Genomic DNA, 21,476 nt, shown 5'->3' with positions numbered 1-21,476 from the left:
GGATGGCTGCCCAGACCCCTTCCCAGGCATGGGGCAGAAGCAGTTCCTCCTGCCCTTCATAAGCACAGGGCTGGCGGTGACGAAGCTGCCGCCACCGTCAGCCTCGGCCCCAGCGGAAGCAGCCGCTGTCCCCAGACAAGTTGGCTTCTTCCTCGTCAGGCTCCTCGGTTTGGGGAAGGTGATTTGCATTGCTGAGTGCTGCCGATACAAGCTGCGAGCGTGGAGCTGTCTGCTTCGGCTCAGTTCTGTGCGTTGTCTGTGGGATGCACCGGAGCGTTGCAGTGTCACAGTGACTAAAAATGAGGCTTTCCAGGTTGGGGTGAGGTGGGTTTATCAGGCTGGCTGCTTTCCCCTATGCTCAAACCCCTTTCCCTGAAAGCAGCTTATGAAGCAAGCACTGGAATTTGTCAAACAAGCCCAGGGTTCATAAAGTAATGAAACACTTCTTATGAGAACAAGAGCAAGACAGAATATTTATTTCGCTTTTCACAACCTTTATTCTTCTGGAATTGCAGTAGTGTGTGCAATTGAAGCGTTTAAAGTTTGCTAACCTACCACTTGCTCGCTTACTGTGTACCCGTTTTCTTCAGGCAAATAAGCTGACTGTGCATCCATTTATTTTTAAACTTAATCTTATTCCTTTTTTTAATTACAGCATCCTCTGCAGATGTTGGAGTGTCATAAAAATGAAATGTAGAAACAAATGCAAAGCTGTCATGGCTTGCTCCAAATTTGAGGCAGTAATTAAGGAGATGTAGGGGAGTAGTGGAAAGTTCAGCTGACTTTATCTGTGTATCCTTTGGCAAATGATGTGTGGACTCGCTAATGGGAAGGGCAAATGCGAAATGGACTGGGAAACAGCTCTAAATATGCAGGAGTTTATCTGTATCAGTGCATCTGCTTTGGCCTTATATGCAGTGACAAAGTCAGACTGGTGTTTTATGGAAATCTAAGTAATTTACTTGGATGTGAAGGATAAAAAATGTTGAAATGTAAAAAAGAAGGGTCCTCAGTTGATGCCAAAGGGATACAAGTTTCCTATCATCTGTCTGCTTTGAAAGAGTTTCTGGCCATCTCTAACACATTTGACACATTATTTTGTGTAATTTTTGTCTGGCAGTTTGTTTCAAGATGTTAGGTTTCTTTAAAGCTCGTCTGCATGTTTTGTCCAGATGGTCTCGGTGTGAGTCACACGGTAAGGTACAGTGTCTTTCTTTGATAAGGTTACTCATTCTGTTCAGATAGCTGATGACTTTACAACAGCAAAAGAACAGATCTTTCATGTTAATGGAAATTACCATTCAGCCTCCTGAAAATCAGAGCAGAGCGTCTGAAGCTTTCACTGCTCATTTCCCACTTTAAGTTATTCTGATGTTCCTGTGAAAGTGTTGGATTTTAAATGGTGATAACAGATCCATCTGTCCTGACTCTTCACAGTAGTATCTCTTGATAATAATGGTTCACCACTATGATAGTCTACTTTTGTGAAGCTTCATTTTTATAAGGCTTTTCTGTTTTTTTTGTTGTTTTTTTTTTGTTTTTCCTTCTCTTAAACATTTAATCGTATGCAGGAAAAGGGAAATGCTGGGCTGCATATAAATGCTCTGTGCCCACTGAAATGCCTTTAGGATTGCATAGTGGGCACGTGGTGCTAGGAGCAGCCTCAATAAGTACGGAACTTCAAATTGTGGAACACCATAAAGAATATGGATGTTATCTCCTTCCAAAATGCAATGTGTGAAATCCAGTTTACATATAAATATTTTGTTCTATTGATTTTTTTCAGAAAGAGAATAAATACCATCTTCCCTTTTCTGTGTTGTCTTTCTGTGCGTGTCAATCATAGCGCTGTGCCATTAATGATTTAAATGTGTAATGAGCAATCAAGTAAAATGTCTTGCATTGAAAATTCATAATTCAAGAATGTCAATTACTGGATTTTATAAGTTACCTGAGGTGTTGTCAACATGTAAATCAAATTTGATCAAGTCTTATTGAAAGTTACATGTGGCTTTATCAACAGAAATTTTGTTGCAGTGTCTATTTTCTTGCTCCATATTGTCAAGACAGTAAAGGGCTATTATTCAGAGCCCTTCCTGGCATAGCTTCTTTTTAAGTATGCATGTTTAAAAAAAAAAAAAAAAAAAACAACACTAAAATCAGAGCACCATCTCTGGCATTTTAATTGGATTGAAACAAGGGTATCCCTGGGCTGGCTGACGTCCCTGGATAACATGAGAGCCGCTGGAGCACTTTATAGAGCGACGTTTCCTTTCTCTAATGCAAAAGTGTTATTTCTCAAAGGGAAGACAGAGAGACGTCTTGAAGTAACCGGAACCTGAATTCACACTGAAATGGAGAATGACAGGCACATAAAATAGTTGGCACTTAAAGACCTTCTAGCTATTTCTAGTATTTCAGTGCTGGGCTGTTTGTTTGGTTGGTTTATTTGGGCGTGTTTTTTTAAGTCCCCGGTAAATGAACCAACATAAACATTCCTTTTAACGAGGCCTGGCAGAAGAGCTGAAGCCGAAGGCTTAGCTCCTGCCTTCCGTGTTGACTTTGGCTTATGCTGTATGGGGCTTTTTCAGCCGTTCATTTTGGCAGATTGCTGGAGCTTCAAATAGCAAGAGTAAATAAGTCACACCCAGGATCTGAACTGTAACAGTGAATGGGTTACGTGTGCTTTGGTTTCCTCCTGTCCAAATGGTTTTAATAAATCTTAATTTTTTCTGGTGCGTTTTCTAGGGACTGAATTGTTTCTGTGGAGTCGCGTTAAGCAAACGCAAAATGGAGCGTGTGGCCAACCAGGCCTCCAGCACAGTGTGAGCTGGGGGGGGCACCCAGCATGGCACTGCCCTGGGTTGCTCTGCACAAATGAGAAATATGCCCACATGCAGCAAGGTGTTCTGGGGCTCCGATCCAAAAAAACAAGGGAGGGGTTGGTTTGCTGAGCAGATTTTGGGGGATTTTGGGCAGCTGAAGGCAGCACAGTGCAGTGCGAGGGAGTGGAGGCTGAACTGCAGGGCCTGGCACAGCCTCTGTTTGTGCACAGCACAGTAAACAGGAGCGGTGTCTGTGCTTGAGAGTATGTGGAGAAGCAAAGGAGTGAAGCAAGAGTCAGAAATGCTTGGCCGAGTGGGTCTTTCCTCTCTTCCAGTGAAACCCCAGGAGGAGATGGTGTTGGTGACAGCCCCGCTGAGCTGCCCCCAGCCTTGCAGGGAGGCCGACCACGTTTCACCAGGCGCCGAAGGCCTTTCTTCCGCCTGGGTATCTGTGGCAGGTGCTAAAACCCCCCTGACACAGTTCAAAGAGTTAAAACCTCAAGTGTGGGGTTGCAGGCAGGCTGGGGAAGCTGCAGCAGTGCCCACACCGCTCCAGGCAGGCAAGGAGAGGTGTCTATTTCTGCACCACTGGCCTTTGGGACATGGCTGTGGTCAGCTTGGGGCTGGCTGCTGCATAAAAATGCTGGTGGGCCCTGTAGGGCTTCAGGTCCTCGTGTGTTTCTTCTCATAGTGAGATTAATTGTCAAAATTATTTTCGGATAGTCTGGGGCTGAATTTTTCTGGGGACATCAAATCCTGCAGAGCTTTAACTCATGTGCAGCCTTATTCAGATGTTTCAAACAAACGCGTTTTCTCTGCAGTCTGCTGTCCTGTCTTTCAAACGCAGTATAAGAGCAAGATTATTTCCTTCCCTTTGCCCCCCCTTCCGTCTGTTTGATGAAAAGGATCCTTTTGACTTCTCAGGAGTGGCAGGAAGTGACACTGGACAATATTCCACTTCAGTGAGCACGTACTTGGTGCCTGCTGCATGGGATGCTTGCTTGCATGAAATAGGCTGATTCTGTAATCCAGTCAGTGCTAGGAATCAGACCTTACTTCACATCTTATACTCTGGCTATAATTTACTTCAAAGATGTACAAAAAAAGTGTGTTTTTCCTCTTTTGTGTGGTTGTTTTTTTTTTCTTTCCACTCCTGCATTTCTGTGATCATTTTAATGAATAGCTGCAATTTGTCTGCTGGGTTGCATTTGTGTATCTTTGGAAGTGCTTTTTCTGGGAAACAAGTGCCTTTTGCCAAGGGGAGCAGGAGGCAGCTGAGAAGAAACAACTTTTCAGATGAAGGTTTTAATTTTATTGCACAAATTTGCAAGTGTACAAATAACATAGATAGAACCTTATTAATGTTCCACAAAGTAGATGTGACACGGTTTGCTTTTATTGAACTCTGAATAATTTATTAACAAAAAGAGTTTTGATGGCAGTTTTCTGACAAAGGCAAACAAAAAATGAGCACATCCTTGTTCCTGCCCTGTTCTAAGCTGCACCGATGAATGGGTGTTGCTACAGCTGCTGAAGAACTGATAGAAAAACAAGGATTTACCTAATTTGTGCTTTGAGGGCTCTGTCAGATATTCATTTCCCATCTTTGCAAGAGGTGCTATGGAGTAAAATGTAAGTTCATTTAAAGATGGCAGGCCTTCATGTACACTGCTGAATATTTATAACGCTAATGGAATTATGTCCATCTTTCCTGTGGTGGGTGACATTGAAAAAGCCTGCTTGTGCTGCCATTGCTTTCAGTGAGCATTCCTGGCATAAACTTCTTATGACTATGAGCAAGGAGCGAGCAAGAAATCAAGAGGCTGGAGCAAAATTTTTATGTAAACTTTTTTTTCTGTGGTTTTAAATAAGGCTTATCTTCTATTATTTTAGCTGTGCTACAGATGAATTAAAAACAATGCTCCAATTTGATTTCTTATGTAACCAGTTAAGATTGATTTATCATAAACATTGGTGCCAGTTTAAAGATGCATTACTTTGATTTTATGTAATGGGTTTGGTGTAATGGCAGGTGGTAGTTACTGCACCCAGGAAAACAAGAGGCGACTGGAATGGAAACGCACTGTCATTAGTGTCCACTGCTGCCTCGGGCAGATGACTTGGGCCTTTTTCATCCTGTTGAAGTCATCTGTGAGCCATCTGCAAGGATGCTCATTATTCACCTCTCCCGGAATGCTTAGGGCTAATTAATAGATCTCAAAAGCAAGGCGCGCGCGACAGCGTCTGCGCCGGGACCGACAGGGGAGGTGGCGAGGGCCAGCCCGGGCCTCTGGCAGGGATTTGGCTGGTGGCACTGGCTTCTCCGGCTGGCCACCGGCCTCCCTGCCACACCGAGGCCTCCCGAGGCCGTCCTGGATGGTTCGTCGGCGTGGGTTCCCGGGCTGCTGGCCCGCGGCTGGCTCCGTCACCGCGCCGCTCGGCCACGGGCGCTCAGGTGGGTCTGGAGCCTCTTCTGTTCTGGGTGAAACGGTGATGGGTCCTCAAAACGTCAACTTAAATGCTATGGAAGGATGAAAAATGCTGATGCGGTTACGAAACCGAGCCCTGCCTTCTCTTGCCCCTCGCTGCCGGAGATGACCGTGGATATTGGCAGTCTTCTGGAAGGGATTTGGAAATGGAGCTTACTGTGCCATGCTTGAGGAGTGTTTACACGTCCCTTTCTGTTCCTCTTCATTTATTTCTTGATCATTTATGCATGTTAATGTGTTAGTTACCAAAGAGGAGAGGGAGGAGAAGAAATCCTGAGGTGAAATTAAATTAGACAGCAGCATTAATCATTCTGTTTGTATGTCTAAATATATGACACAATTCACTGAAGGATTTTCCTTTCATCGAAGAGATTAAAACGTGTAACTCATTAATTGCCGCTTTTGTTCTTAGCAATTTTATTGATATGAAAAATGCACTTAACTTTACTTTGCATGAAATATCTGTGTGTAAAAATGTAAATACCTGGTCTTACAAATTGGGAAGAAGTAATAATTTTTCACGTTTGGTTTCTTGCCTCTGAGTTTAGCACTTCAAAATGTTACCTAACCTTTGGAGTACTCTTGAAAGGCAGAGAAGTGGAAGATCAGCATGTAAAATTATCAAAGTGTTTTGCACAAGGACCAAAGATAAAGGTGGGGATTGGGTCTGGGAAATTTGGTCTGTTCCAAAGAAATGCTTAGTGCTGCAGAGGATTTCATGAGGCTGTGTGTGTCTGTACGGCCCTTTCTCATCTGTACGTGTTCATGTCTGTGCATGTGAGCACAGTAGTCTAAAGCTGTATAGAGAAATAGTGAGTTTAATTTGGGATTCCTGAAGTGAACTGAGGCGGTAAGAATATATGGCAAATGCCAGAAATAATGATCACATTACACATTTCTGATGAATAATTCAATTCAGTTTAGTACTGTTCCACCATTAAAATAAAAGCCTTGCAATGTTTGGCATAATGTAGCTGAAACACTTTAAAAAAAAAAAAAGAAAAAACACTTCTGGAAAGCAAAATGAGCAGTTGTTTCACTTGTTGTAATCAACACGGGTAGATGAAATCTTAATGGTTGGTTTGAATGAAGACCTATGAATGTCTTGTGCTGGAGCACTTCAGTGACACCCAAATATTTTTGGACTCAGTAGCTTTATAAACGGACAAAATGAGGTGGAAGCTTAATTATTTGTTAGAGCAGGAGTGTTTGGCATGGAAATTAGTTGTCCTGCTTTGACGATAAGAAGAGGCAGTGGCACCATACATGAAGGATGGAATCCTATAGGGATTCTAAATCTCCTGCTTTATGGAGAGATTTTAAGATAGAGTTGTGCAGTTTCAGCTGGTGTTTTTTCCCCCAGTTTCTTCTAGAAGGCACAGGTTTCCAACAGCAGGCTGCAAGTGCAGGACAGGACCGAGAGAAGAACCAGACCCGAGTCCCACAGCCCTTGCACCCATCCGGGCAGCAGCTCAGCCGCAGCCTCTGCGGGACCTGTTCTGCTGATCCCCGGCTGGATTTCCATTCTAGCATAAATAAACCTTTCTGTGTAAAGCGAGTGCCAGCCTCTCCCTTTACGCAGGAATGTAACTTCCTTTGTGCCGCCTGCAACACTGCAGCACAACATTCTTCATTCAAATGGGCTCTCTGTTTTGAAACAAGAGCCGAGTACCTGGCTCCTCTCCCTCCCTCCCCACGCCCAGCCGGCTCAGAGCTCACACATGAATTAATGGAGTTTCTGAAGTGGATTCCTGTGAATTTCCCACACTTTCTGGTCGGCCTGATTAGTTCTCGCACTCTGATGCTTCCATGGGGAAGCCCAGGGTGGTTGTAGATCCTGAGCCTTCCCCAGACTCGCAGCTTTCTTGAAAATACGCTGTGTGTATATATATAGTGTGTCTGGTTTTGTTTCCCCCCTGCAGTGATTATGTCAGTAGGCACTGAAACGAAGTTTCTGGGAACTGATAAGACCTGGGCCATGCACCATGATGTGTGCACAGAAAGCACGCCTGGTTTAAATGGCTGCAAGGTGCAGAATACGGCTTGCTGAAGTAAACCTGTCAAAGCATGAAATCTGCTTTCGATGCCGGACTCAGCACTTGCCAATGCTGTCAAGCATGGGATTGTAGACAAAGTTCCCCCCCTCCCATGCCATGGGAAGATGCACAGCTTTTAGGCATTATTCTTATCGGGAACAGGGCAGGAGTGGGAGAACTTGTCTCTTGGCACTGATGTTAGCGGTGTAGGTGTTAGAAGATTCTCAGATCACCCCGGGGGTGGCGAAGTGGCATCCTATTGCATTTTGTACAACCTGGGTCGATGCAGAATGCTCCCGTGGTGGCTTCTGGACTGTGAGATTTTCAAATAAGTCAGGCTGTCTTTGGGCTTTGAGACCATCAGCCAACTTTAATTATTTCCAGTGTTGCTCTACCCTGCCCGTGCTTATTGGAAACGCATCTTGAAGGAGTGGGGTGCTTTACTGAGCAGATGAAAGGAAGGCAGCTGCCACGTGCAGCCCCGTGCTCCAGCAGGGAGGCTGTGCCCCTGGGAGCCCTCTGCCCCTAAGCCACCTTGGTGAAGACCCGAAGTCTCTGATGCAATTACTCTGGTTCCTGCCGACAACTGAGCAAAGCAGAATTGAATTGTGGCTCTGATAGATCTGGGCGAGCTGTTGATAAAAACCTCTGTCACTTTAAAAAACATTTGCTCGAGCCCCAGCTCCCTCCAGTATCAGACAGCGGGATGATTTATGGCCCGGCCGCGATCGAGGGCGATTCCTGCAGTGGTTCAGGCCGGTGGCAGGGAGGGCTGAAGGCGGGGACAGGGTTTCGGGAGCCGGGAGCAGCTCAGCATCGCTTCCTCTGCGTCAGCGCCTCGTGCAACGCCCCGTGGAAATCCCCACCACTGCCCTCTCCCCGGGCAGAACGGGTCCAGGCGCTGGCTTTCAGCAGTGGCCAGCCTTGGTTTTGTGAGACATGGGGAGTATCTTGGGTTGGAAATGTTTTTCGGCATGCACTTTGTTTTATTCCTTGCTGCCTTTGTTCCCTTGTGCTGACTTGCTGTTTTGGGGAGCACACACCCAGGCTCCTTGCACTGTTAGCTGCCTCTTTGTGTAGTTCACACACCAGCCTTTCAGGAAAGAATCTCTTCTTTCTATGATAAATAAATTCTGGGAGAAAGGTTTGAGTGGGCAGTAGGAGAATCGGATGAAAACTATCTGAGAGCACCGTGCTTCAGCGAGACTGGTGTGCTCGGGCCAGAAAAGGAGGGAGTATTTCATATAAGGGGTTTTTGTGTGTGCTTTAAAAACGTTCACCAAATCTTTGGCCGTCTATGCAGTGTTGGATTCAGCACCGTGCAGGGGAGGAAGCTGTTCAAATAACTATTAAAAAGTTGTTTGAAGAACATGTTATTTCAAGCTGCTTCATGGGCCCAAAGCAATTTCTGTTCCTGGAGCACGAGGGCTCGGGCTGCTCGGTGCTGGAGGCTACGAGGAGTTGGTCAGCAGGAATTATTTTCTCAGTACCAAGGACGTGAACTGGTGTGCGTGCGAGTGGTGCTTTGCTTCTGCTTATGGTCTACGTGTCAAAATCACCCTTATTTTTTTAATTTTATAAATCCCAGCTGAAAATTAGCAATAAAGAGTAGTTTTACCACTCATTTCTAATATTTTATCCAGCATTCAGAAAGTATAAGCAGAGGTTTGTCTGAAGCTTCTTTTGGCTTGATGTCATCAGGGGGAGACCTTTAACTGAGTACAGAGGATCCTAAAATAGCTGGGAAACTTCCTGCAGACACAAGTTGTGGAAATGCTCCTGCTCCTTGCAGTCCGCGCTTTTGTTTTGTACTCATTTGAAAAATATTAATTGTTATCTGTTTGGAATAAATGGTTGTGGGACCTAAAAATGTTACAGACCTGATGTACTCGGCCACGTTACGCTCACCAGGGATTTTGTGCACAGCAGGGGTTAGGCACAGGAAGGACTTTGGTCGCGCTTGCCCGCGGGAGGAGATATCCACGCTCTGCAGTTGAAATCAGGGCAGCAAATCCCTGCCCTGGGTAATTTAATCTGGATCCTGTTTTTAAACATCCTCCCTGGAAAGTCAACAGCGTGCACTGTGTTTTGATAACAGCAAGAGAGGCTTTCGTGATCGTTCCGGTAGACAAAAAACCTAAATATTTAATTTGAATTCTTTGTGGATTAAATGTCTTGGTAACTTGGTCAACATGTTCAATTGCTTAATTTTGGGGAATTGGATTTAAAGCTTCGTCGATCTGAAGCCTCGCGTCAGCTTGCAGCCTGTGCATTGCAGCTGAGTGGTTCTTTTGTACAGGTGTGGAAAACAGATCCATGGCTTTGCTGCGTTCAGTGGGCTTCTGGTTGAAGGGTGTTCAAAACTCTGAAATTCCCCGGCCACCCTTGTGGTTGAGGTGTTTCACAACCGGACTGAGCGCCGCAAGCCCCAGCTGCCTCCCTCCCTTCAGTGACTCTTTTGTCGTGCCTGGAAAATCGAGCAGACCCAAGCAATTAGCGATGCAAATGGTAGGATGTCGGTATGCAGAGAACAGATGAGTGTCCTCGGTAGTTCACTGGGGCTAGAAACCAGCCTTACTTCTTGCTTTTTGGCATGCCTTGTACCCTCTTCTTTTCCTTCACACACGCGAAGCTTCAAGCGCTCATCTTACCCCTCAGAGCGATTTTACCACGAGCTATATTAGAGAGAATTTCAGTGACTAATGCCTGTAATTATGTTTATATCTATTTGACAAGATTCCCTCTACAGTTATAACGTGAATTACCCAATGTTAATATTTCTCCAATGGGTAACGAGTATCACATTTTTAAAGGAAAATTTACCTTGTTCCAGCACATGCAGTTTTTGACAGGATTATGAACCTGAGCCCAAATCTCCCTCCTGGCTCTGGTCTTAAACAAAAGGCTGTATTTCCTCCTCTTATCATTTTCACTTCAAAGCTGAGTTCTTAGATTACCGGGGAGACTTTTAAGTCTGTGATGATCAACAGCTTTCTGCTAGCAAAGCAGTTCTTCCCGTGACATTCTCCCTGTTCCAGTGTAAAGGCTTTTCTAAATCTCCGAGCCTCCCAGCCATAGCCAGCATAGCTCAGGCCGTCGTTTGTCACAGCGCTACGTATAATCAAATTAAAAAAAGTAATTGAGACCATTTTCATAAAGCTGTGAAGTTGTTCAGTTTTGGACTGGGACTTTTCTTGTGTATGGTGTTGGGGAGATGTGAAGAACCCTTAGCAATGAGGAGTGTTCTGGGAATATTTCAAAATATGTACTCTAAAGCATTTTCTGAACCTTATTTGTATATTTAGATGGTTATAACTTGTATTCAAAGGCGTAGAGTTGGTTGGTTTTTAATTTTTGAAAGTGGAGGTCTGATTTCAAACTGAGCTGTGCTCTTAGCCTAAGCCTCTGATTTCAGGAGACAGGGCTTTCAGCAGACGAGGCAGCAGGGCTAAAATCACTGCTCATCTTCTCTATGAAGTGGAGGCTTTGTTCATTCCGGACTGCTTTGTCTTCCACATGCTGCTGAATAGCCCAAGATCAGATCCAAGCTGGGGATTTGATGCTCGGTGACTTTCAGTTCTGTGTAAGTGCCGCTTCTGTGCGGAGCCACGGCCTACAGCCTTCCACCATCCTGTTCGTGGCCTGGTTCTGTGCCGTGATGTTGATCTGCCTCCTGCGTGGCCTCGGTTTGCACGAAGCCAGGAGGAGGACGGGTCCTCCAGGGCCGTCCCAGGGCACCACCACGCCGAGGCTGGGAGCTGTGTGGGCGAGAGCATCGCTTTGAAGCTGGGCGGGAGCTGGGGGTGGCTTGGTCTGCTTCGCTCTCATCCCACTCCTTTCCCAAGGCCGTCACCTTCCTAAACTGGGGTGTTTGGGAGCAGGGTGGGGACGTCCTAAGAAAGCTGCCGCAGGGATGTGTGGGGATGTGAGGAGCTCGGGCTCCTCGTGCCATCTCCTGGTACCCAGCGTGCTGGGGGCTCCGATTCACCATTGAGACCTTTGGTCTTGGTTCCCCTGTTCTCCCTCGACATCCGTAACATGCTTATAAGAGGGAAAGAAGTAATTTTACCTTCTGCAGACTCTGCAGCTGTTTTCATCATTCTTAAGGAGCAAAGGAGCTGCTGGAAGCTAATGTTTCCCCGTATATATAGAACAACAGCAATGAAGTCTGCACTTTATTCGGTATCAAGTTCAGTTTTTTAGCTCTATTGTTGGCTGTAGCCTTAGCATTGTAAAAGTCCCAAGGAGGTGTAGTGTCTGTGATGGAAACTAGAGGTGATGACCTTCGCATGTAGGTATTAGAGGAACCATTTAAGAAATAGTTCTTCTAATTTAATTCGGGGACAATTACCTTAATGATAATGCAGTATCACTTGTGCCTATCAATACTTCCTAGGCTGTGGTGGTTAAAATGAGGAAAAATAAAAGTGAAATAGATTATAAATATTGAGAATGGCAAATGTTTCTAAAATACAGAAGGTAGGAGATATTTCCTACCAAAAAATTCGTTACTAACTGGCCATGCCTGCTGAATGCTACGGGGAATGCTGGAAAGCTAATTGCAGAAAGGATTACAAAAATAAAATACGCAATTGTCTCGGATTATACAATGCGCTGTCCTTCCGTGACCCAGGTGACTTTATGACCTGATGCTGGAAGTGAATACATGCGTTTGTTTTAAGTGGATGGAAAACTTTGCTGCTGCTGCTAGGGACATCTTAATTATGTGCTTGTCAGGCACGTGGGCTTGAAATGGGATAGCAGGGACTCTGCGATACAGGGCAAGGCTTACTGCGAGCATAATACCTGATGTTTAACCCCAGTTCTTCTGCAGGCTTCTTGGCCTTGAATTGAACGTGCTTGTTCACCCCCTGTCCCACAGAGCTGGCAGCAGCCGCGCAGCCTCAGCTCGAATGGTGGCTGCGGGTGGGATCGAGCTTTCCCAAGGCCTTCGAGATTCAGAGAAGGTGGAAGGCTTTTTGGTGGTTTCAAGCGGCTGATAACCTCATAGCCCAGGTAAATTAAAAGATGGAGGAGCAGTGAATTCAAAATTGGAGTGGTTTTTGTGACTGCGGACATGCAGTGCAAGGGGCGACGCGTGGCTTGCAGCGCCCGGCCCCGCTCTGCGCCTCGCTGCGTTCCCGGAGCGGGTCTGAAAAAAACATCTTCTGCTTGTGTAAGCAGCGGGAAAACAAGCAGGCACTGTGTGCTCCCGAAAGCCCAGTAAGCCTCAGGAAATTCCTGCATTCTTGATTTTATTTTGCGGCGAGGTCCTGCGTGGTGTGTGTGTGTGAAAGATGAGCAAGGTTGCCCTTCCCCGCGCGGCACCAGGGGCTGCGATGCGCCAGAGCTGAATCGCGCATTGTTCCCCGGGGAGCCCAATCAGCTGCTGCTGCTTCCCTCAAAAAAAACACCCAACAGTGAGTTTATTTATGATGAGAAAGTGCTGATATCACACTTTTTCCTAAAGGAAAAGGTTACTAGTTCTTTAGCAGCAGAGCTGTGCGTGAAATACTGCGCCCTGAGAGCCAAGGACTTGGTTTTAATACTGCAGCGTGTGCTCTGCTGACCTGTCGGGCTGCGAGAGCTACTGGTGTCTGGGAAGCTGTGCTTTTTCTGCTGGTAGCTGGCTGCTGGGAGGGGGCAGAAGGGGCTGAAGAGGGTTGGTCGTTCTGTTTGAGTCGGGGATGGATCTCCCTGGTGGTCGGGCTTTGGTCTCCTGGGGGTGGCTGGGGGCCAGCAGCAGCCAGAAGGGTGGCACGGCTGTGGTTGTGTGTCTGTATGTACACAGCGTTATGTTCAGCACCAGGCAGCAAGCTTTTTAAGTAAGTGCTAGCAAATCTAATGCACATAAGCCTTTGTTCTGTGCCCCTCCCAGCCCCTGTTAGTCCTGAATTACTTCTGCTAGCCAGAACTGGGTGACAAACCCACCTGGAGCCGGGTGCTGCAGCCTGTGCCCCCCATCCTCCCAAGCAGGTTCATCACCCACCACCAGGATCAAGCCCCGTGGGGCCAAGGATCCCCCCTGGCTCCAGGAGCAAGCCCCTGTCCCCAGGTTGCAGCCGTCCATGCAGGAGGGGGAAGTGGCACTGACGCTTCCCTTCCCTGGGAGAAATGAATGTGCCGAAGTGGTTTTCATTAAAGAAGTATGCAGCAGCTCGGGCTTGTGTGTTCACCCGGAGTTGTGTTTCCTGATGAAGGGACAGAAGTTTCCTGTTCTCTAAAATTCTCTCCCAAGAAAGGAATTGAGGTTGGCGAGCTCTGCCCACCCGTGGTGATTTCAACTGCTCGGATTTGTTGTTAAGGCTTTGCCACCTCCGTGCTGTGAGGGCTGCACGTGGCCGCAGGTAGGGCACGGGAGGAGAAGTGGTCTGCACAGGTTGGAGTGCTCATGGAGGTCATCTTCAGGCTTGAGAAACCCACGTCTGTAGGTTGTTTTTGCTGGGCAGCCTGTAGGAGCCATCATTGTATACACGTGGTTGGGGTTTTTGAGTCCCTAAAATGAAGATGCACGCTGCCTTCGTTAGAGATCCTCGACCCCCCGAAGCTGTTTGGTCCCGCAGATGTGAGCACGAACCAAGGCAAAGGGAGAAGTGCTCAGAGGTCACCGTGGTTTTGTTGGGCACAGGGACAGGCGTGCCGAGGACGCCAGGCTGCCTCTGTCATTACGTGTTTCGGGGATTAGCAACGGAGTCGCTGATTAAAAAGTTGCATTTGGGAAATGATACTTCCCCATCTGCAGTTGTGGTGGTGGTCAAAGCCGGGCGTGCAGTTGGGATGCGCGGCCGTGGACAGAGCCGTGCACCCGAGTGCCACGAGCTCCGGTTTCTTCCCTGCTGACCGAACTCTGCTTGGAGCAGCACAGCTGGGAGACGCCCTGGGCAGCGCAGCAGTGGCTCTCTAGCAATAGTGGGCGTCTCTAGCAGCTCAAAGATCTTCAGATGAAAGTGCACACCTTATTATTTCCCTGTTGAGCTTATTGCCTATTAAATAACCTCTCCTAGCTGCAACACTGAACATTTCCATGTTTTCAGAGTAAGGGGCTGATGCATTTCGGCTGTTTTGTTGGCCTGTTTGACCGTGAGGAAATCATTTCACTGCTGTCCCTCGGTCCCAAACCAGTGAGATAAGGGAACTAACAGCCTGTCCTAAATGGCCAATGTGAGAAACCTCCGTGGTTGCAAAATGTTTTCAAAACAGTTGATAAAATCCTGTGCAAATACAAAAGCAGTCTTCAGTAACAATGATGCATAATGGTATTAACACTTGGATCTGTTCCTGCCGTGTGTGTCCTTTAGCCATAAACGTGTTACTCGGAGATCTTTTAACAGCAAGCCAGCCTTCCCGGCGGTAATTCCCCAGTGGGACGTGCTGTCACGTTGGCTCTCCAAAGGGGTGTCTGTCTGTTTTCATGGCCTGGCTTATGATGAGAGCTGCGCAGCTGGAGACTCGGTAACTAACTGAATAATCCCAAAGTGGTGCCTTCGGGGAGTGCCCCAGTACGCACAGCATCTTGTTTCTGCATCAAGAGGAGTCTGCAAAGGAATTTGATCGAAATTCCCTGAAGTGCTTTTCTGGGCTGACGTGGGGGATTGCAGCATTCGGTCCTTTTTCCAGACTGAGATTCAGTACATTTTTAGGCAGTGACCGCTTCTTCTTAACGCCAAAAATGCACTTGACACTTGTAACCGATGCACTCCTCTGCAGGAAAGCTCTGCTCGAGGACGGGCGCACCGCAGTGCAGGTTGCTGGATGGCTTTCCTGTGACCGGTGCATCCGAGCTGCAATTGCAATCATTTTCTGTCTGTGGATGTAGTTAATCGTAACAGAGCTTTGCTGATGTATTACTAAAGAGGGAGCATATTTTTAACCGTATTTTACTGGAGTTTGTATGGTGTTTTCTCTAATGGGATTTTGTTTAATCTGTAGTGCTTTTGTTTGTTACAGAGATCCGTGCCCAATTGGTAGAGCAGCTGAAATGCCTTGACCAACAGTGTGAGCTCCGGGTCCAGTTACTGCAGGACTTGCAGGATTTCTTCCGCAAGAAGGCAGAGATTGAGATGGATTACTCGAGGAATTTGGAGAAGTTGGCTGAGAGATTCCTGGCTAAAACTAGGAGCACCAAAGACCAGCAATTCAAGTAGAGTATCTGCCTTCTGTTTTTGTCCTTTTTTTTTTTTCCTTGCATATGTGGTTGCTGATGGAGGAATGCAAAAAGAGAACTGATACAGCAAAAGTGTTTCCCAAGTTCATTATAAACACACAACCCATTTCACATTCGGTAATTTCTAGTAGGTCATTTGTTGTCCATGGGGAACAGAATGGTAAAAATTGGTACAATCTAAAAGGAGTGATTTTCTTGGGAAGGTGGGCAAAGTTGTACACCAAATTTGATGGACAAAACCAGGATTTCCTTCAGAGTCAGCGTCTTTATTCTCATTTTCAATTGTTTCTGATCTGTTATGTGTTGCGATTTGCCATAGCATCACTCTGTTTTTAATATCCTGCACATACTTAGTGTAGGATTTAAAAGAATGTCACTTTAAATTAGTAGCAAATTAAAGACAATAATGCTTTTAAATAAAGCTGTGCCATTTGGGGAGGTGGGAGGAGGATGCCTGGATGGGACTCGATCGCAATCTGAAGGCACCTTCCTTGGCAGTCAGTTGTCTCACCTGCTGGAAACATTAAGTACAGGTAGGTCTGGCAGTATTGCTTCGGTCGTTCCCCACGCAGCTATTTGGGCTGGGGTGAGTAACGCCCATCGGATGTGGTTCCATGGAATCAGCTCTCCTCTTCTAGTACAGGCTCGTGCCTGTCCTGCTGAATGGGGTTTAGGGCTGTGGGGTGCCACCAGCTTTGGGGCTCGCTGGGCTCCCTCGTTGGCTAGCAGCTGGGGAATGGCGCGAGCAGCCCCGCGGTGTGAATCAGCTCGGCTCCAGGAGGATGGGTCTGTCCTCTGGCAGGATCCATCTCATCGGCCTCCGGAGCACAGTGTCCCGGTGGGGACGTGCCTTTGATGTTCAGCTTTTTCAGCCCTTTTAGCTAAACCCCTTTTTGAGAAAACCATCAAGAAGGCACCATTTTAGTTTCCTTGCTGTACAGCCTGGATGCCATTTACTTCAGTTCTCATTTCAAATGCACATTGTGCTAAGTTGCCTGGAAAGCATGACTCCGAAGTGGAGCTGTCTGAGAAGCAGAGCAGAGTTATTCTGCATACCCACAGAGTGATCGTCTGAGGTATTTGCCTCTTCTGTTACAGCAAAACTTCTCTTGTAACTATAATCTGGGCGTGCTCTGCACAAACTTTTGGGGTGGCACTAAATAAACAATGTCTTGAACTGTGATTTTCCACCACGTTTTCCTTTTCAGTTTATTTTGCTGTGGTGATTTCATTTCTATTACACGATACGAAACATCCAGCAGAAACGCGTTTGTGTTCAGTTTTTAGTGTTGGGAAAGGCGTATGAAGTTCGCTTCCTATTTTGAGATCGAGACTGAATTTTTAATGTGGAAGCTGTTACCATAGTGGCGCAGAATGCTGCATGGTGTCATGCTTCATGTTAATTAAATACGCTGGCAGTGGTAGCGCAGATTTAAAAGACAATTTTTTTTTTCTAATGCAGTTTCCTCGCTGAACCCTGGCCCTGTTTTTTGATCCGTTTGTCCTCATCTATTCTAGCTATTGGGTGCAGCCTGAATTGGAAAGGTGATTTTATTATCGTCACGTAAAGCTTTCACCTGTTTTTCTGAATCAGATGTCCCTGCTGTCCTGGTCAGGTTCTGGAACCTGTTCCTGAGCATCGTTCCGCTTTGCTTCGCATGGGACTGGCAGGGCTCGCTCTTCTGATTTTGCTTGCGTTAGCAGCAGATGGCTCCTAGCAGGAAAGCGGCTCGCTTGGGGAATACATTACCCTGCAAGGTTCGAGTCCCAGTTCTCCAATATGTTCATTTGGTTAAGAGCTGGAAGGAGGGGAAGAAAACCCAGCTTTGTACGGCCGACAGGTCTGCGGGCAGAGTTTGTCGCAGCAGTGGAGCAGTTGTAAAGGTGCCCGGGGCAGCTCCATCTACTGCTTGCTTGGTCGCTTCCTTCAGAGAGCTTCAACGTTCAGAAATATGTCAAAATACATCAGTAAGGAAGCAGTGCCAGTGATAAGGACCCATCCCAAGCACTGCCCTGTCTGAACAGTGAGGAGTAACTTGCCCGATATCTGTTCTGTAGATGCCGAAGCTGTAATCTAATCTGGAACCCCCTAAAAGACAATGTGATCAAAGCCAGCCATCAGATCTCTCCACCTAAGGATCTGATATTATATGACTGAGATGTGCACAGGCTGGTGGCTACTCTGTAATTGCATGGCTGCGACCCTATAAATACCCAGTAATAGCATGTTCCTTGGGTAACGTGATAATTATGTCGGAAAGTACCGTATCATTCAGGGCCTGCTTACCATGTCACTTGCAGTTTTTAGATCTCATAACACACTGTCAAGGAGGAAACTTGTCAGGCAGTAACCCTGTAATTTGCCTGTGCTTTCATACTCGACAGCTATTATGTAATTGCCGAGCTGCTCCGAGCGCGCTCGTTTAAGGGAGCGCTGTCAGGGGCGAGGGGCTTCAGCCCGACTCTGCGCATGGGATCGTGTGGCCTCCTGCAGCACGCATGGGAAAAAGCACACGTGTAAAGGAAGGAGCAGTGCGAGGTGTAACAAATGAATGACACGGGGTTTACTTTTCTTACATGTGGCCACATCACAGGGCAAGCTGCTCAGGTGGCTGTTTTCCACGCCAGCGTAGAAATCTGGGTGGTTGGGTCTCAAAATCAAGCTGCGTGCAGCCAGCGGTGGGCTTACAGGGTGCTTGCACGTTGCACAGTTTGAAGGTAGCCTCACTGAAGCATCTTAACGTGATTTACAGAGGTAGGTGTATGTTTTTCTCATTTTATATCCTCAAAGAGGGGGAACAGATTGGTTTAGCCAAGGTGACACAGGAGCTGATGACAGTTGGATATATCCCAGGTTTGACTTGCTTTTAACTGCTCTACCATGGTTGTTAGACCTCCCTTTGCCTATTCCTTCTTAAAAATGGTATTTCAATTAGAACAAACTTAAAGAGAATAAAACATTTATTTGGTAAGGCTTCTTCAGTACCTCTTGGAAAATATCCTCACGCAAGATGCAAAAGGAGAAAAATGCATATCACAGCCCGATTCTTGTAATTCCTATTGTTACAGGAGCTTGTCAGTCAAGAGTTTGGCATAGTCATCACTCCTTAGCTATCTGATGAACTGACGGCCTCTTCCAGAGCAGTTAAATGAGAGCATCCGTGTCGGCAGAGAGCATCTCCCTGCTGGACCTGGGGGTCCCTGCCAGCAGCGAGCCCCTGCCACCTGCCCCTCCAGGCTCTTAGTTCGGGTCATTTTGTTCTAAAGGCACTTCTCTGAAGTGTCAGTTAGTATAACAACCCCAGCAAATCCTCGGTGAGCCTTTCCGAGGGTGAAATGTAAAGAGGGTGGGGGAAGAAGATGCTATTTTAAGGCCATGTTTTAAATCAGAGTAGCAATTGTCAGCTGGAGAGCAGAGTGTCCAGGATATCCCAGCGTGAAACTCAGATGGCTTCTGGCAGCCTTTGCCTTGAAGTAAAAGATGCAGAATAGGTCTGGCAACCTTCAGGCTGAGCCCTTGTAAACAACAGATGTTCATATCTGGAATCTTTGGGAAGAGAAGGGCAGGGAGCAGCGTGTATGGCCATGCTTCAGATTCCCCAAATGTACGGTTAACACTGAGCAGTGTCAGGACAGCTTTAAGGGGAAATCAAACATCGGTTCACATCAGCACTTTGCAGAGAAGTTCAACGTTAGTTCTCCAAAAGCAAAATGGTTTCTTTAAAGGAGAGATGATGCAGGCTGTGAGGGAGCTCTCAGCAAAAGCACTTGGATCAGGCGGACTTCATTTGCAGTATGATTAGGGTTGTAATAGAGAAATGCCCTCATAGGCTATTTTGGCCTGTGATTCCTCTTGATGGAATGAGGTCTGGAACATTTACTCTGAGTCTTTCGAATAACATCATTTGGAAGATTTTTCTGAGCGTGAAGAATTATTCATTCAGTGACCTCGCTGAACGGGCTGCATCGCCAGCACAAACTGCAGCGAGCCCTGGGCAGGACCGTGGTGCTGTCTGGCACAGCAAGGAGCGCAGCAGGGGCTGTGAAGCCCGGCAGCTTTCTGAGGAGGTGACATCTCCGTCTTTCTCTCCATGGCAGTGTTTAAAGTTTCACTCTGGAGCAGAGGTTGTTGGTGGCCCTGGGTTATGAGCAGCTTTTTTGGAGTCGTGCTGCTGCTGAGAGGCACTTGTCAGTTGTGCTGCGATGGAAATGTCAGGAGAAGGACAGCGTACCGATGTCTTACACCCTGCTTGAGGACTTCTGGTGCCTCATCTGGCTGTAAAACCCTGCAGGCTGCTGTTCGTTCACTGCTGGAGCATGCTAACACCCAGCGACCCCATGAAACTTGCTGAAAAAGCCTCGGCTGGAAGGAAGAACAGCTGGAGAAGTTTCCTTTTCACGCAGATGATGTGCCGGGGCCATGTGAATTTCTGCATTTCTCTCTATTTGTAATTTCTTCAGTTGCCTGTGACTCATCCCTGCACTCCTCGTGGAAACGCAGCATTCCCAGTCCCGGTCTGTGGGCGTGGGTTTTTTCTTCTCTATCTCGCATGGGAAGAGGAGGAGGCTGCTTCTTAAGACAGATTTTGTGCTCTAGCCCTGAATGGGGTTTACCTTGCAGTACACAATTACACGTCCCTGGCTTTTGTCACTCTGTCCTGCCGGCCTTAGAGCAGATAAATCTCTGCTCGTCTCCGAGTTCCTTGTCTGAATGAGTAATTTAATTAAGAAGTTTCAGATACTTGGACTCAATCTTCCCTTCTGATCTTTGGAGATCAACTGAAACCTTTGAAGTGGAAGCTGCACAGGACTCGATCAAGATAACACTCGAGAAACCACAGCGCTTCATACTTTGTGGTTCCTTAAAAATCTGCGCACAACTTCCTCTTCCTGTTCCCAAACACCCCCAATTGCTGTGATCTGGTGTAATTTAGGCTAACCTAAATAAACTCTCGAGATTCGCTATCATCGCACGATCTTTAAGCTAGTATAAATAGTGCTTGAAATAAACCTGGAGCTTGGCATCTTCCTTCTCCTCCTCTTGGAGGGGAGCTTGGAGTCAAACAGTTGCTCTGCATGTGAAATCCGCAGCGTTTGGGGAAAGTTCAGAGCCAGCCCCTGAAGTCTCGGGGTATCTCCCTGAATTCACTACGTCAGCGAGAATACCGACTCCAGGCTTTCTGCAGAATCTGTGGAAATGGAGCTTGCTCTCAGTTACACCCAGCCCTCACTGCCGCATTTTTTTTCTCCCCTTTTTCATTCCTTCTCTGTGGCGATGTGAAACTGGGACAGGATATATTTGCCAGCTCCTCCGAGAATTGAAATGGTTAATGAAAATCACAATTTGCTTCTCTGCCATCTGCTTGTGGTTATGATAGAAAATGGTCTGTTGTAAACAGTTGTATAACTTCTGCTCTGTGTTGTGAAAACTGTTGCCATGTTCCACCCCAGAAAATGCTGCGTTTCGGAGGTGGTTTAACAGTTAATGTATGTGCAGTCTTAAAGGCTATTTGGAAGCTCGGAAGCAAGTAACTGCCTCTTTCCTTTTCTGTTTTGTCTCTGTGCAGCTCGTCTTAAGGCCCTTCCTTTGTCTGTTTTTCACCAGGGCTCAGAAAATAGTCGCTGGCCATTAAAGGAGGGGAGTTTGTTCTCGCTTTCCGTAAAAACCGAGCAGTAACAATAGAAAACCCGTACAAAAAAGCGAGGCAGACTGTTCTAACAAAGTGCTGAAGGGGTTAGCGAAACCGAGAGACACCAAGAAATTAAAGGAATTTAAAAGAAAAAAAACTTAAGAGAGCCCAGAGCTGTGGTTGCATGAGGTTGAGATTAGGGTGCGGCACTGACTGCGCAGACCTTAAGGTGACAATCCCAGTCGCAAATTAGAATCATGTGGGCTTTGGGATCGGTCTTTCCTGCAAGATGGCCTTTCATGTCTAACCACATGGAGTGTGTCAACAACCTA

At 46.7% G+C, this 21,476-nt stretch overlaps 1 protein-coding gene across 6 annotated transcripts in view; it reads left to right on the top strand.

Moving 5' to 3' along the window:
* SRGAP2 (SLIT-ROBO Rho GTPase activating protein 2) overlaps positions 1 to 21,476 on the top strand; it is a 103,202-nt gene that overhangs the window by 18,263 nt on the left and 63,463 nt on the right. For all 6 annotated transcript variants that reach the window (XR_011089832.1, XM_068660131.1, XM_068660130.1 and 3 more), the window contains exon 3: positions 15,298 to 15,490. Coding sequence is in view for 5 of the 6 variants with exons in the window: in XM_068660131.1 (XP_068516232.1) it covers positions 15,298 to 15,490 (193 nt within the window). In the remaining variant the exon portion in view is untranslated. The remainder of the gene's footprint in view (positions 1 to 15,297; positions 15,491 to 21,476) is intronic.

This window comes from Anas acuta, chromosome 24 (genome assembly GCF_963932015.1).
Source record: "Anas acuta chromosome 24, bAnaAcu1.1, whole genome shotgun sequence".
NCBI lineage: Eukaryota > Metazoa > Chordata > Aves > Anseriformes > Anatidae > Anas > Anas acuta.
This window is presented reverse-complemented; position numbering and strand designations above follow the sequence as displayed.